This window comes from Manis pentadactyla, chromosome X (assembly GCF_030020395.1).
Source record: "Manis pentadactyla isolate mManPen7 chromosome X, mManPen7.hap1, whole genome shotgun sequence".
Classification (NCBI taxonomy): domain Eukaryota; kingdom Metazoa; phylum Chordata; class Mammalia; order Pholidota; family Manidae; genus Manis; species Manis pentadactyla.
In genome coordinates, this window is record NC_080038.1 from 130,314,697 (window position 1) to 130,330,509 (window position 15,813).

Genomic DNA, 15,813 nt, shown 5'->3' on the forward strand with positions numbered 1-15,813 from the left:
TGTAAACTCCCTTCCCCAGCATGCAAGGTCTTTTATAATTCATCTCCTGCTGATCTTTCCTACCTCATCTCTGTCACTTTATAACCCAGCCATACTGAACTACTTGTGATACCCTGAATGGGCTGTGTTCTTTCTTCCTCAACTGGATATATGCTGCTGTTCCTCCTAGCTGGAAGACCTTTTCCTTTACTTTGTTACCTGCTTAGGTGACACCTCTGGAAAGACTTCCCTAATGCTCTACTCTCTCAGACTTGGTTAGGTACCTCTTTTCTGTTTTTATAATACCATGTATACATATTTATCATATATGATTGTTTATTCGGTCTGTTTTTGCTAACTGGACTAAGAGGTGTTTGAAGGAGGGACCTTGTTTTCATCTCTGAACCCTGGGGGCTTACTTAACACAGTGCTCCTTCCACATATATTAAAAAGAATGGCTGGTGGTTCAGTTGGAAGGAAACAAGAAGGTAATGATGGTCATATGTTGCACTTCTTGAAGTTAAGGAAAGTTCCAGAAGCTTGAGTTCAAATTTGCAGTTGAGATATATCCATACAATAGAATATTATTTGACCATAAAAAGAAATGAAATTCTGATGCATGCCACAAAATGGATAAACCTTGAGAACATTATGCTAAGTGAAAGAGGCCAAACATAAGTTACATTTTGTAGACTTCTATATATATGAAATGTCCAGTATAGGCAAATCTATATATAGAGAAAGCAGATCAGTCATTGCCAGAGCTGAAGTTGGGCAGAGGGAAATGGAGGGTGATTGCTAATAGGTATAGGGTTTCTTTTTAGAGCAATGAATATGTTTTGGAATTGGATAGTAGTAATCAATATACAACTTTGCAAATATACTAAAAGCCACAGAATTGTACAGTTTAAAAGGGTAAATTTTATGGCATGTGAATTATATCTCAATAAAGCCATTATAAAACAGTTTGATTGATATAGGTATATAGTACCTGGAACATTGTGCATACTTGAGTTATCAGTATGATAATCTGGGTAAAATTTTAGTGGTATGTCGATATCATACTACCAGATTCAATACTTCTATTCCATGTTTTGATTTGGAAGCATAAGCATATATTTTAAAATTAAAATCTGACCTTTTAGTAGTAGAAGAACTCAGTTGATCTACAAATGCTAATGTCTTTCCAGTTTGTCAAATGTGTATTATTTGGCCAGCCATGTGCTTTATGGAATAACTTGAGAAATAGGTGTGTTTAATAGTCTTATGAATTGATGGATGGAGATAGTAAACACATTTCTAACATGATTACACTGTCAGGTTGGGGCCCCTTGGAGCATATTCTTTGTACAGATGATTTGAAAGATATTTCCTCATTTTTTTATCTTCCTAATTACTTACTGATATCTTGATCTAGCAAGGCAATGATATGTGCTGTTACCCTAGGGAATATTATTCCCTCCTGTCCCACTGGATTATATGAATATTGGACTCTTAGATTTTTGAATTCAGTAATACTTTAAAATGTAACTGAATTTGGTCCAAAAATTGGTTCTGAACCACAGGTTCTAAGATATTTTCTGTTTTCAATACAAAGGTATGTGTGGGGTACAAAAGAAGTAGTCTCCATTTAAAAGAAGAGCTTATATTGTTCTTTTATTATTTTCAGGTCTTTTGGTGGGCCTTGTACTTCGATACGGTATTCATGTTCCAAGCGATGTAAATAATGTGACCCTGAGCTGTGAAGTGCAGTCAAGCCCAACTACCTTATTGGTAAATGTTAGTGGAAAATTTTACGAGTATACTCTGAAAGGAGAGATTAGTTCGCATGAACTCAATAACGTTCAAGATAATGAAATGCTTAGAAAGGTAAGTTCTTAGTTAAAGGGAATCTTTGGACTCTTTAAAAAATGTGTAACTAGCAGCGGAGTCATTCAGGGGAAAAATAACTAATTTTTAGTGATATTGAAAATAATTAGTCTTTTAAAATGGAGTAAAACAATGAATGAATGTAACGCTCAGGAAATGGACATGTCTGTACATTTCATTTTCTGATTGAGGCTAAGTACTATAACCTTTTTTGTTTCACTCGGATGTTTACAGTTGTAATAAATTGTGGCTGATATACTAAGTTAAGCAGAATTTACAAGCAATTCTTTACATTTGCAGATGGTCTTTAGAGTTTTATAGTACTTCACATTGAGTTTATTATATAATACCTAAAATATTCCATTAATATTTCTTTGAATTCTTTCTTGCCTTGATTGTTGTATTCTCTACTGAATACAATTTGATCTTTCTTTGAGTCATAATCTGGCACAACTTGAGTGTCTTTAGTCTTGAGTATCAGTTACTGTACCATGGTGTGCATAAAGCTTTATGTAGGAGGTTGGGTTGCAGTCTTACTCCCAGACATTCCTGGAGCTGTTTCTCCTGTCACCCTCATAGTTTCTTTTTTTTTTTAGGAGAGCCAGGGAGAGGCTTTTATTGAGAGATACAGTGAGAGGACAGAGCTCCTGGCTTGCATCAGGAGGGGACAAGAGAGCCTGGGGTGGTGCGTTGTCTAGGGGATATATAGGCATTTGAGGATTGGGAACTGATAAAGGGCTTGGGGTGTGGACTTGTTAAAAGTGGTTTTAGGATGTTTGTCCTTGATGAGACATTAAGTCCCTTTCAGCATGCTAAAGTGAATCTTACACATGATTATAAATGATTAGCATAAAAACATGGGCTTTGCTGAAATACTTTCCTTTATCTGGGGAATATTAACTGATCTCACTGAAGAATGACTCTAGAGCTTAATGTTTAACATGGAGTTTTGGTAGGGGGTTTCCTTGCATGTTGTTACACTACTATGACTGTAATTATCCTGCCTTGCTTTTTCCGGAGGCCCTCACTCTACTCTGACTACACCCATGGTCCCTGTCTCATCTCTACAGATAGAGACCATAGCTGCTTCTAGGGAAAGGGGGCAACGATGGCTCTGGCTGCTTCATGCTGAGAGGGGGCACAGTAAAGGGTGCAGTTAGATCTCCATCACTGGTCAGTTGAGAAGGCCTTGGAAGATGGGCACTTTTATTCCAGGTTCCATTACTATTTGCAGTTTTATGGCTTTGTAAGAAATCTGATCTGTGAGACGAGGTCAGGGGTCATCTGTGACTCTCGCATAGACAGCAGCCTAGCCGGAGGTTCTCTCAGTGCCATGGTATCAATAGGCCGGAGCCGAGATCCAGGACTACTGTCTGCTAGTACAGTCTGCCCTCGGAGTCCTCAGATTTGTCCGCCTCATAGTTTCTATCATGAAGTTTCTCAGGGCCTCTTTGCTTGTATCTGTCTGTTTTTACCTACCCTTGGCCATTTGCCTCTGCTTCTGTCTTCTACATTGTCATCTACTTGGCTTTTACAACTACTTGATTATGCTCCTGACCATCTTCAATGCTTTTAAAAATTTCATATGAATTTAAAATTTACTTTGCAACAAGAGTTCTTTCCACCTGTGGAAAATTCCAGTTCCTTAAAAGTTCTGGTAAATGAAATTTTAGCAAGGGTATGTGTGTAGCTGCTTTCATGTCAAATACTAACTATAGCCTTATGAACAGAAGGGGGCATCTATATTATTATAGGGAATCAGTATTGAAAGAAATAGGCTGCCCAAACTAGAAATTTGAGTTGTACAAAAACTTTACTATAATATTATGTTATATACCTATAGAGATGTTACCTATACAAGAAGTCTGTTTCCTCTTGCCAACAATAATGCCATACCCCCAAATTTGTGTTACCAGTTTTGGATCTCTTTTCTTTAAATCAAAGGTATGTTCATGCTTTCTCCAATTTTAAGGTTTTTTAAATTATAGTATTTTAACATGCTTTCCATAGATATGACTTGACTGATTCCTCCAATACTATCTCTTTGTTGTTTGGTGGAGAAATGGAACAGTAGCTATTCTATTTGAAATATTTTTCAGTTACCACCATAATATCCTTGCCTTTCACCAATTTAACATTAAATCTTTTTTCTTTTTGATAGTTTGGTAATGGAATATGAGGTCTTCTAAGGGAATTCATCTAAAAGAACTCTTTATTTTAACAGGTTACCTTTGATCCAGAAGTATTTTTCAACATATTACTTCCTCCTATCATATTTTATGCAGGATATAGTCTGAAAAGAGTAAGTGCTTTTGTATTTCATTTACTTTAAACAACCTTAAACTCCATGGACTTTATCATCTTTGACACTTCATAAAAAAGCAGTTCTTTCCATGTTTCCCTCCCTTTTCCTCCCCTTATCCTTTTTAGATGCTAAAATTTATGCCTGTACAAAATTCTTTATTGTATTTCATTTAATGAATAATGCATTTAATATTAACATAACACACTAGAATAAAAAATATTTTTCAAATAATTGGTAAGTATTCTAACACAGTGTAACTTCTTTTTTGTTAGAGACATTTCTTTCGAAACCTTGGGTCTATCCTAGCATATGCTTTTCTTGGAACAGCAATTTCTTGTTTCGTGATTGGGTAAGTACTTGAAGCTTAAAACACTTTTTAGCCGGCAAATTATAATTTTAAAATAATTCGTATTTGTTTTATGCAGTATTGTATTCCTGAATGTGTCTAAGGACTTATTGTATTCAAACAGATAATAGGTTGTTTGAATTTTCCTTAAGGCCAAGGTGTCAGCATATTTAAATTACATGAATTAAATTTGGGATTAGTCACAAAGTACTTTAGTAGACACATTTTATTTTATTTTACTTATTTTTATTTTTTTATTAAGGTATAATTGATATACACTCTTATGAAGGTTTCACATGAAAAACATTGTGGTTACTACATTCATCCATATTATCAATTCCCCCCCCACACCCATTGCAGTCACTGTCCATCAGCGTAGTTAGATGCCACAGTCACTACTTGTCTTCTCTGTGCTGCACTGTCTTCCCCGTGACCCCCACACACACCATGTGTGCCAATCATAATGCCCCTTAATCCCCTTCCCCTCCCACCCACCCTCCCTCACCCCTCCCCTTTGATAACTGCTAGCTAGTCCCTTCTTGGAGTGTAGTAGACACATTTTATTATTTTTACCATATTCTGACTTCTTTAACAGATTATTTGTTTTCTAAAAGAGAAATGTTTTTTGGGCAGGTCAATAATGTACGGCTGTGTGACACTGATGAAAGTAACTGGACAACTTGCAGGAGATTTTTACTTTACAGATTGCCTGCTGTTTGGTGCCATCGTATCAGCTACTGATCCAGGTATGTTTTACATGAGAGGGAAGCTAAAGTACTTAAGGTACATGTTTTCCGGGCAGAGCCCAAGGGACTAAGTCTTCCTTTGATGTGCAGAATTCATGATTAGGTACTTCCCATGGTGCTATGCTTTCCAGTTGTAGAGGGAAAAATAATAGTCATGGTTCCTTTGGGCTTAAGCACACATTCCTTTTCTTTTGTTACATTTGCCTCTCACTGGTCCACAGTTTGAAGCTCTTTAGACAAGAGCTATAAGGTATTTTTTTCAGGAATTCAGGTTGGTATGTATCCTTTGTAATTGGGTAAAGGAGAATATGAACTATATTAGTTAAAATGGGTAATAATTACTTCCTTTCAAGCTTCCAGAAAGCCAGTTCCCTAAAAACCTTCTTTTTTTACATTCAGCTATCTGCATTTAAGAGTAAGAAAAACACTTTTAAATGCTTGTTAGAAGGCAGTTGTACTACCACAAGTGTGATTTGGCATCATTCGTGGACTTTAATGTACATTAAAGAATTATTTTTATGTAACTGGCTTTATGATTATAAAATAGTTTTGATATTAGCACAGCTGGAGAATGAATTTAATTGTACTGAGTTAGGTTATAGTTTTCCTAATATTATTGGTGAGCTTCATACCTACATTCAAACTAGGAATTCAGAGAATATGTAGGCTGAAGACATAGGGATAAGAACATAGACTGCAGTTTTGAACTAAGGATACAACTTTTCTTTCACCACACTTAAGGATGTTGGTAGAAGTTTGTTCTGTTTTACCTTTTCTTTTTTTGTTTTTTTTTGTTTTTTGTTTTTTGTTTTTACTGTAAAACTGCTATTTGTATTTATTTATTTTGATCATATCCTGGTGACATTTCTACTTGTATGTTTATAATGTACATAATACAAATTTTAATTATATATACATGCATACACTATTGATAAACAAATATATATATATACACACACACACACACACACACACACACACACATAAGTGGTGCATATTCAAGATTTTTAATCGTGGGGTTCCAGATCAAAACATTTTCGATCTATAGTGTTTAGATGAGAACTAGAAATTTGACCAAGTCTAAAATAACAAGACTTCATTAAACACAGTTCAGTTTTTTTTTTTGAGAGGGCATATCTTATATTTATTGATCAAATGGTTGTTAACAACAATAAAATTCTGTATAGGGGACTCAATGCACAATCATTAATCAACCCCATGCCTACTTCTCAACAGTCTCCAATCTTCTAAAGTATAATGAACAAGTTCTTACATGGTGAACAAATTCTTACATAGTGAATAAGTTCTTACATGGTGAACAGTGCAAGGGCAGTCATCACAGAAACTTTCGGTTTTGATCACACATTATGAACTATAAACAATCAGGTCAAATATGAATATTCGTTTGATTTTTATATTTGATTTATATGTGGATCCCACATTTCTCCCTTTATTATTATTATTATTATTATTATTTTTTAATAAAATGCTGAAGTGGTAGGTAGATGTAAGATAAAGGTAGAAAACTTAGTTTAGTGTTGTAAGAGAGCAAATGTAGATGATCAGGTGTGTGCCTGTAGACTATGTGTTAATCCAAGCTATACAAGAGCAATAAAACATCCACGGATGCAGAAGATTTCTCTCAAAACAGGGGGGGAGAGGTTCTAAGCCTCACCTCTGTTGATCCCCAATTTCTCACCTGATGGCCCCCCTGCGACTGTGCCTGTCTTAGGTTGTTCCTCCCTTGAGGAATCTTACCCGTCTCTGGCTAATCAGTCATCTTCCGGGGCCATACAGGGAGATGTAAAATTGGTAAGTGAGAGAGAAGCCATGTTGTTTGAAAAGGTTAGCTTTTTACTTCTTTGCAGATTTATGCCCTGTGGCTTCTATGCCCAGCATTTGTCTTGAGGTATCTTTAGCACTTGGAGGAATTATGATCCATGTTGATGGATTTTCGAATGTTGTACTATCCTTGCATCCCTGGGATGAATCCCACTTGGTCATGGTGTATGATCCTTTTGATATACTTTTGAATTCAGTTTGCTAATATTTTATTAAGTATTTTTGCATCTACATTCATCAGGGATATTGGTCTGTAATTTTCTTTTTTGGCGGGGTCTTTGCCTGGTTTTGGTATTAGGGTGATGTTCGCTTCATAGAATGAGTTTGGGAGTATTCCCTCCTCTTCTATTTTTTGGAAAACTTTAAGGAGAATGGGTATTATGTCTTCTCTGTGTGTCTGATAAAATTCCGAGGTAAATCCGTCCGGCCCGGGTGTTTTGTTCTTGGGTAGTTTTTTGATTGCCGTTTCAATTTCTTAGCTCGTAATTGGTTTGTTTAACTTTTGTGTTTCTTCCTTGGTCAGTCTTGGAAGGTTGTATTTTTCTAGGAAGTTGTCCATTTCTTCTAGGTTTTCCAGCTTGTTGGCATATAGGTTTTCATAGTAGTCTTTAATAATTCTTTGTATTTCTGTGGAGTCTGTCATGATTTTTCCATTCTCATTTGTGATTCTGTTGATTTGTGTTGATTCTCTTTTTCTCTTAATAAGTTTGGCTAGAGGCTTATCTATTTTGTTTATTTTCTCAAAGAACCAGCTCTTGGTTTCATTGATTTATGCTATTGTTTTATTCTTTTCAATTTTGTTTATTTCTTCTCTGATCTTTATTATGTCCCTCCTTCTGCTGACTTTAGGCCTCATTTGTTATTCTTTTTCCAATTTTGATAATTGAGATGTTAGACTATTCATTTGGGATTGTTCTCGCTTCTTCAAGTGTGCCTGGATCGCTATATACTTTCCTCTTAAGACTGCTTTCGCTGCGTCCCACAGAAGTTGGGGCTTTGTGTTATTGTTGTCATTTGTTTGTATATATTCCCTGATCTCTATTTTAATTTGTTCGTTGATCCATTGATTATTTAGGAGCATGTTATTAAGCCTCCATGTGTTTGTGAGCCTTTTTGTTTTCTTTGTAGAATTTATTTCTAGTTTTATACCCTTGTGGTCTGAAAAGTTGGTTGGTAGAATTTCAGTATTTTGGATTTTGCTGAGGCTCTTTTTGTGGGCTAGTATGTGGTCTATTCTGGAGAATGTTCCATGTGCACTTGAGAAGAATGTATATCCTGTTGCTTTTGGATGTAGAGTTCTATAGATGTCTATTAGGTCCATCCACTCTACTGTGTTGTTCAGTGCTTCCGTGTCCTTACTTATTTTCTGCCCGGTGGATCTATCCTTTGGAGTGAGTGGTGTGTTGAAGTCTCCTAGAATGTATGCATTGCAGTCTATTTCCCCCTTTAGTTCTGCTAGTATTTGTTTCACATATGCTGGTGCTCCTGTGTTGGGTGCATATATATTTAGAATGGTTATATCCTCTTGTTGGACTAAGCCCTTTATCATTATGTAGTGTCCTTCTTTATCTGTTGTTACTTTCTTTGTTTTGAAGTCTATTTTGTCTGATATTAGTACTGCAACCCCTGCTTTCTTCTTGCTGTTGTTTGCCTGAAATATGTTTTTCCATCCCTTGACTTTTAGTCTGTACATGTCTTTGGGTTTGAGGTGAGTTTCTTGTAAGCAGCATATAGATGGGTCTTGCTTTTTAATCCATTCTATTACTCTGTGTCTTTTCATTGGTGCATTCAGTACATTTACATTTAGGGTGACTATTGAAAGATATGTACTTATTGCCATTGCAGGCTTTAAATTCGTGGTTACCAAAGGTTCAAGGTTAGCCTCTTTAGTATCTTACTGCCTAACTTAGCTCGCTTATTGAGCTGCTATATACACTGTCTGGAGATTCTTTTCTTCTCTCCCTTCTTATTCCTCCTCCTCCATTCTTCATATGTTGGGTGTTTTGTTCTGTGCTCTTTCTAGGAGTGCTCCCATCTAGAGCAGACCCTGTAAGATGTCCTGTAGAAGTGGTTTGTGGGAAGCAAATTCCCTCAGCTTTTGCTTGTCTGGGAATTGTTTAATCCCGCCATCATATTTAAATGATAGTCATGCTGGATACAGTATCCTTGGTTCAAGGCCCTTCTGTTTCATTGCATTAAAAATATCATGCCATTCTCTTCTGGCCTGTAGGGTTTCTGTCGAGAAGTCTGACGTTAGCCTGATGGGTTTTCCTTTATAGGTGACCTTTTTCTCTCTATCTGCCTTTAAAACTCTTCCCATGTCCTTGATCTTTGCCATTTTAATTATTATGTGTCTTGGTGGTGTCCTCCTTGGGTCCTTTCTGTTGGTAGTTCTGTGTATTTCTGTGGTCTGTTCGATTATTTCCTCCCCCAGTTCGGGGAAGTTTTCAGCAATTATTTCTTCCAAGATACTTTCCATCCCTTTTCCTCTCTCTTCTTCTTCTGGTACCCCTATAATACGGATATTGTTCCTTTTGGATTGGTCACACAGTTCTCTTAACATTGTTTCATTCCTGTAGATCCTTTTATCTCTATGTCAGCTTCTATGCGTTCCTGTTCTCTGGTTTCAATTCCATCAATGGCCTCTTGCATCCTATCCATTCTGCTTATAAACCCTTCCAGAGTTTGTTTCATTTCTGTAATCTCCTTTCTGGCATCTGTGATCTCCCTCCGGACTTCATCCCATATCTCTTGCGTATTTCTCTGCATCTCTGTCAGCATGTTTATGATTCTTATTTTGAATTCTTTGTCAGGAAGACTGGTTAGGTCTGTCTCCTTCTCTGGAGTCTCTGTTATCTTGGTTTGCCTGTAATTTTGTCTTTTCATGGTGAGAGGAATAGTTTGCAGAGCTGGGAAGAGTGACGGCTGGAAGAACTTCCCTTCTTGTTGGTTTGTGGCCCTCCTCTCCTGGGAGAACAGCGGCCTCTAGTGGCTTGTGCTGGGTAGCTGGCGCAGACAGGGCTTCTGCCTTCTGCCCTGCTGCTATGGAGTTTGTCTCTGCTGTTGCTGTGGGCGTGGCCTGGCTCAGGCTACTGCTCCAAAGTGGTGGAGTCGCGTTGGAGGGGGAGCAGCCGGGAGGCTATTTATCTCCGTGAGGGGCCTCCGTGCTCCCTGCAGCCCAGGGGATTAGGGTGCCCAGAGATCCCAGGATTCCCTACCTCTGGATTAAGTGTCCCGCCCTACCCCTCTAAGACTTCCCAAAAGCACCCGGCAAAACAAAACAGCGACCACAAAAAAAAAAAAATTTTTTTTAAATAAAAAATGGCCGCTCGTTTTTCTTTATTCTCCGGCGCCAGCCTATTCTCCGGTGCCAGCCTCAGGCATCTGCTCACTGGTCTAGCTGCCCTGTTTCCCTAGTATTGGGGTCCCTATCCCTTTAAGGCTTCCAAAAAGCGCTCGCCAAAAAAAAACCAAAATTGGCCGCTCACTTTTCTTTTGTTCTCCGGCGCCAGCCTCCGATACCTGCTCGCCAGTCTTGCTGCCCTGTTTCCCTAGTATTGGGTTCCCTGTCCCTTTAAGACTTCCAAAAAGCGTTCGCTAATACAAAACAAAACAAAACAAAAAATTGGCCTCTCGCTTTTCTATGTCCCCCAGCGCCAGGTCTCCGGTACCTGCTCACCATACTTGCTGCCCTGTTTCCTTAGTATTCAGGGCCCCCCGCGCACACACTGTGTCTGCGCTCTGGTCCGGATGGCTGGGGCTGGGTGTTCAGCAGTCCTGGGCTCCGTCTCCCTCCCGCTCTGCCTACTCTTCTCCCGCCGGGAGCTGGGGGGAGGGGCGCTCGGGTCCCGCAGGGCCGGAGCTTGTATCTTACCCCCTTCGCGAGGCGCGCTGGGTTCTCACAGGTGTGGATGTGGTCTGGCTGTTGTCCTGTGTTCTCTGGTCTCTATTCTAGGAAGAGTTGTCTTTGTTATATTTTCATAGATATATGTGGTTTTTGGAGGAGATTTCTGCTGCTCTACTCACGCCGCCATCTTGGCTCCGCCCCCTGTTTTACCTTTTGACCTTATAGGTTAGTTATCTTCTTTAATTTTCATCCAGCACAATTAAAGGTAGGATCCTAAGATTTTTCTCTGAATTCCTTTATTAACTCTCATAACACACAGCATTACAGGAAGTGGGAAAATATGTGCTCTACTTTATAAGAGATGATTTTAAAAGCTCAGAGGACACTTTACAGAGGTTTTTGTGTAGTTACGCATTTTTGAAACTGAGTATCAAATTCCTTCCTTAAAGACAAACAAGGCTGCCCCCTTATTGTTTGTAGCTGCTCCCATTATCAATATGAAGATAGGATGATTTGTGCAAGGGAACAATGTGATCTTTGTTTTTGTGTCCTCTCACTAGAAGCCAGGTCCTCGACTTTTCAGTCTGTGAGACATCTAAGGCAGTTGGACTGGCTACATTACTTCAACATTCTGGTTGTGTTTTAGTAGAAATATATTGCCTGAATGGCTCAAGTAAAACTCTTTTACTTATATAAATTTGGATGGTTATATTTCTTCTGAATTATATAGGCATTTGCTCCTATAATAATTCTATTATTGTACAATTGTTCACTTGATAGAAGGGTGAGCCATACGTTCTCTTTTCAAAATTCTGTAGCATTGTTCCTGCTCACCTTTTCTCCTTCTCTTGGATTAAGTTTTAGTATCAGTATATTCCAGGTGAAAAGCTTTGCAATAGAGACTGTATCTTTTAAACTGCAAGTTTCTTGGGCTTTTTGGTTAGCATTTCAAGAGGCTCTCCCTTTTCTGGTTCTTCATCAAAATTAATGATCACCTGGTTTATAAGAAGAAATTCATTATGGAAAAGAAATGTACAAGACAAGATTATTAGCATTTGCATGAAGAATGTAGGCCAAGTCAGCCTTCAAAGTTATTTTCAGCTGTTTATAAGATAGAGAAAGGAGTTATTGCAGATACACAATTAGGGAAAAGAAAAATATTGAAAAATTATTTCGACAGAAAAAATAAAATTATTGAATCTTTAACATGGTAAGCAAATGTTTATTAGGTTTGAATTCTAAGACAAAGAAATGAATTTCTGAATAACTTATAATCATCTACAGAGGGGAATATATTATATGTTTAATGTCTAAATATTCCTCTGGCTCTTTCTCTTTGCTAGTGACTGTTCTTGCCATATTCCATGAGCTTCAAGTTGATGTTGAACTCTATGCACTTCTTTTTGGTGAAAGTGTCCTCAATGATGCTGTTGCCATAGTGCTGTCTTCGTAAGTGTTTATTTTCTTATTATATTCTGTATATTGAATTTAGGGTAATAGAAATCAAAAGTTGCTTATTGAGTGAAGCACATTGTGAATGGATACAATGGAAAGAATGAGGCATTTTTTTCCTCTTGAAGAAATACATACCTATAGATAACATGGAAAATGAAGAGAAGATAAAGGAGGAAAATAAATATCTCCCCCTGACACCTAAAACCAATCACTGTAAACATTCTAAGACATTACCTTTTATTCTTTTTTCCACGCATGCTATTTTTACATAGCTGTGATTGTAGTGTATATATAATTTTGTATTCTGTTTTAACATTCTAAGATGATCATTTTATTTTTAATTAAATTTTTGGAATAGATAACATATTCACATGGTTCAAAAATCAAAACTATTTAGAAAGGTGTACATTGAAAATTCACATTCTTACTCCTATCTTCATTGACCTGTCCCACCAGCTTCTTACAGGTAACAATTTTTATTAGTTTCTTGTGTATCCTAGTATTTCTTTAGCCAAATGCAGGCACACATATGAATAAATACTTTTATTTGCCTCTTATTTCTTATTTTAAAAGTAGCATGCTATGTACTTATATACCTAGATTTCTCTCACATAACTGTATTCTAGAGATCTTTTCATATCAAGACAGTTTTCTCATTCTTTGTGTGCAGCTATATAGTATTCTATGTACTATACTGTGAACTGTACTATAGTCTCCTATGACTGGAAACATAAAGGGTTTTAAATCCTTTGCTGTTCCAAATAATGTTGCAGTGATTAACCCTGAGCTTACTTGTTTTATACATGAATAGGTATATTGGCAGGATCAGTTTCTGAAAGTGAGATTAGTGAAATAAAAAGTAAATACATTTGTAATTTTTTTAGACATTGCTAAATTGCCTGTTAGAGGGATTATGCCATTTTGCATTTTAACCACTAAATTACGGGAATGCCTGTTTCCTAATAGCTTTACCAACAAATATTTGTTAAACTTTTATATTTTTGCCAATTTGATGATTGAGAAATATCTCATTGTATTTTAATTTGTATTTCTCTTATTTAACATATCATTCAAGAAATATTTTTTAATTTTTAGAAGTGTTAAATAATATACCTTCTAAGACAGTTATTGAAATGAGCAATATTTTGATCTAATTATAGAAATTACATGTTTTTAGAAGATGTTTGCAGGTGAAAGAATGGGTCTGAACCTCTGAGGAATTCAGTTCTGCCAACCCACCCCTACTAAGCAAATATCCAACCCTGTAGACAGTTGCCTTTGTGCTATACCAGAACTTCCTATAAGAGAAAAGTAAAAGCCCTTCACATTTTCTCTTTTTAAAAATTTCTCTCCTTAATTTCTACTTTATTAACTGTAAAAGAGTAATCAGTCACTGATTCTGGTTTGTATAGCTTGCTTGCCCCCATTGCCTTACTGCAAAGTAGAAAATTATTCTTTCAAAGATGTACACTTAAATGTTGTGTATAAAGATATGCAAAAGGTCAGACCCTTTTTTGTGAATGCAATGCCTATAAATTCCACTCCCTCCACCATATTTATTTCCAGATTTTTTTGCAGCTGTCTACAACTAATGTAAATTTAACTTAAGGAATAAAGCCTAAAAGCTAGCACTAATATATAATGAACATATGTCCCTCCAATGGCGATAGGTGCAAAATAAAAGTTTTCTATTATTTGAAGGGAGGAAGAAATGGATAGTGTGGTTATAATTTATGTGTTATTAAAAAAAATGAAGCTACAAAGATTGTAGAAGCTTTCAGTATGTAGGAGCACATAAGATCACCAGAACATGTAAGATTACCAGATGAAGACAATAAGGTACAAGTAGTTATTTTAAGCATCAGTTTCCCATCCTAGATAATTATTATGCTACTTAATCATCTTACTGATAACTGTCCTTTCCTCATTGCACTAAATGATTTAGAGTCAGAAAAATCTCTGCTCTGGTCCTATCTTAAACTGATGTGCCCTTTGCCTTAGTTTTTCCATTAATAAAGTAACTTATTTCCTGTAACTTTAAGAACAGAGAATAGTGTTAAAGGAAAAAACCTCATTGAAAAATTTTGAGCTTGGAGGTGTACATATCAGTGTTGGGTCAAGTAAATGTGTTAGGAAGAGGGGCCACGCTCATCCTTTATTTCAGCCTTTTCTCAAATAAGGTTCTGTGAGACAATTAAGCTTTCTAGAGAATGATTTGAGTGTTCTTTTCTCAATTCTCTTAAGGATGGTACATAGCTAGTACTATTCTAGATTCACAGGGGATAAGTTAACTCATTACATAGTCAGGTAGAACTCTGCTGGAGAAAGACTGCATTCAGAGAGTATCATATCTCATATCAGGGAAATTTTTGGCTGAGTAGGTGTCTTAATGAAGGGGAGCAAATGAATTCCTGCCCAAAAGCTGAAGGGAAACCAGTTGTGTTGCTGGCTATGGGAGGTTACTAGCTGAAGTGCTCAGTGATATGTTTATTATTATCTTTCATTTGCTCTTAAAGTGTTAGATAGATGTGTTAAGTTCTGTTAGTCTGATGATTTTCTGATGTGTGTATTCTATAGAAGCAGCCTTGGAAAAAAGAGGGGAACCCCTTTCTGAAGGACTTCTGCTTGGCAATTAACAGGTTAAGGCAATCCTTCTTGAAATTAATGTTGGACGTTGTTTTTGTTTGGTTTTGACCTGTTAGCTAGCAGTATTTTTTTGTTAATGTTAATACTTTTAATCTGGCAAGGGTGAAGTGAAACTGGTTCCCTCATATGTTGCTGGATGAGGCAGATGTATATGTGCTGAAATAGTGTCATATGTATACCTAGTTAGAGATAATGTCTTAGTTGCATAGTATTCCACTGAATGGAGATACCATAATTAGCCTGGAGACCTTAATTCATACTAGTTTAAAATATGTTTCCTAAAATCACTTACATTTTATAAAAGAGGAATTACAGTGAGTAAACAAACATGACAAAGTGTTTAACCGTATTAGTTACCAGAGATATACATGTTAAAATAAGTGGCCACCTTTAGTCAGTTAACAAAAAAAATTTGTTAATGAAAATAGTTACTACTGGTAATGGTCTAGTGCAGTCATTCTTAACCTGGGGCAGTTTTGCTCCCTGTTCCCTGCAGGGATATTTGGCAATGTCTGGGGACATTTTGGTTGCCATGAACGGGAGCAGGTCGCTACTGGTTCTGGTGAGTGGAAGCCAGGGATGCTGCTACTTATCTTTTGATACACAGGACAGCACTCACCAACCAACAGATAATTATCTTGCCCCAAATGTCAATAATGCCAGGATTGAGAAACTCTGGTGTCATGAAACTGGATCCCATGTACATGGTTGTTAACATTAAAACTGGTATCACCCACTCTTCTTTTATTTTACCAAATGTTACTTATGGTAATAAAAT

The 15,813-nt window shown here is 36.9% G+C and overlaps 1 protein-coding gene across 2 annotated transcripts in view; it reads left to right on the forward strand.

The window, feature by feature from the left end:
• The window catches only part of SLC9A6 (solute carrier family 9 member A6), a 70,140-nt gene that overhangs the window by 7,753 nt on the left and 46,574 nt on the right, over nt 1-15,813 (forward strand). Inside the window, exons 2-6 of one of the 2 annotated variants that reach the window (XM_057495745.1) lie at nt 1,649-1,752; nt 4,073-4,150; nt 4,426-4,502; nt 5,133-5,245; nt 12,278-12,383. In XM_057495745.1, coding sequence (XP_057351728.1) covers nt 1,649-1,752; nt 4,073-4,150; nt 4,426-4,502; nt 5,133-5,245; nt 12,278-12,383 — 478 coding nt within the window. Of the gene's footprint in view, nt 1-1,648; nt 1,849-4,072; nt 4,151-4,425; nt 4,503-5,132; nt 5,246-12,277; nt 12,384-15,813 lie in introns of both variants that reach the window. The other variant, XM_036919145.2, reaches the window with a different exon arrangement.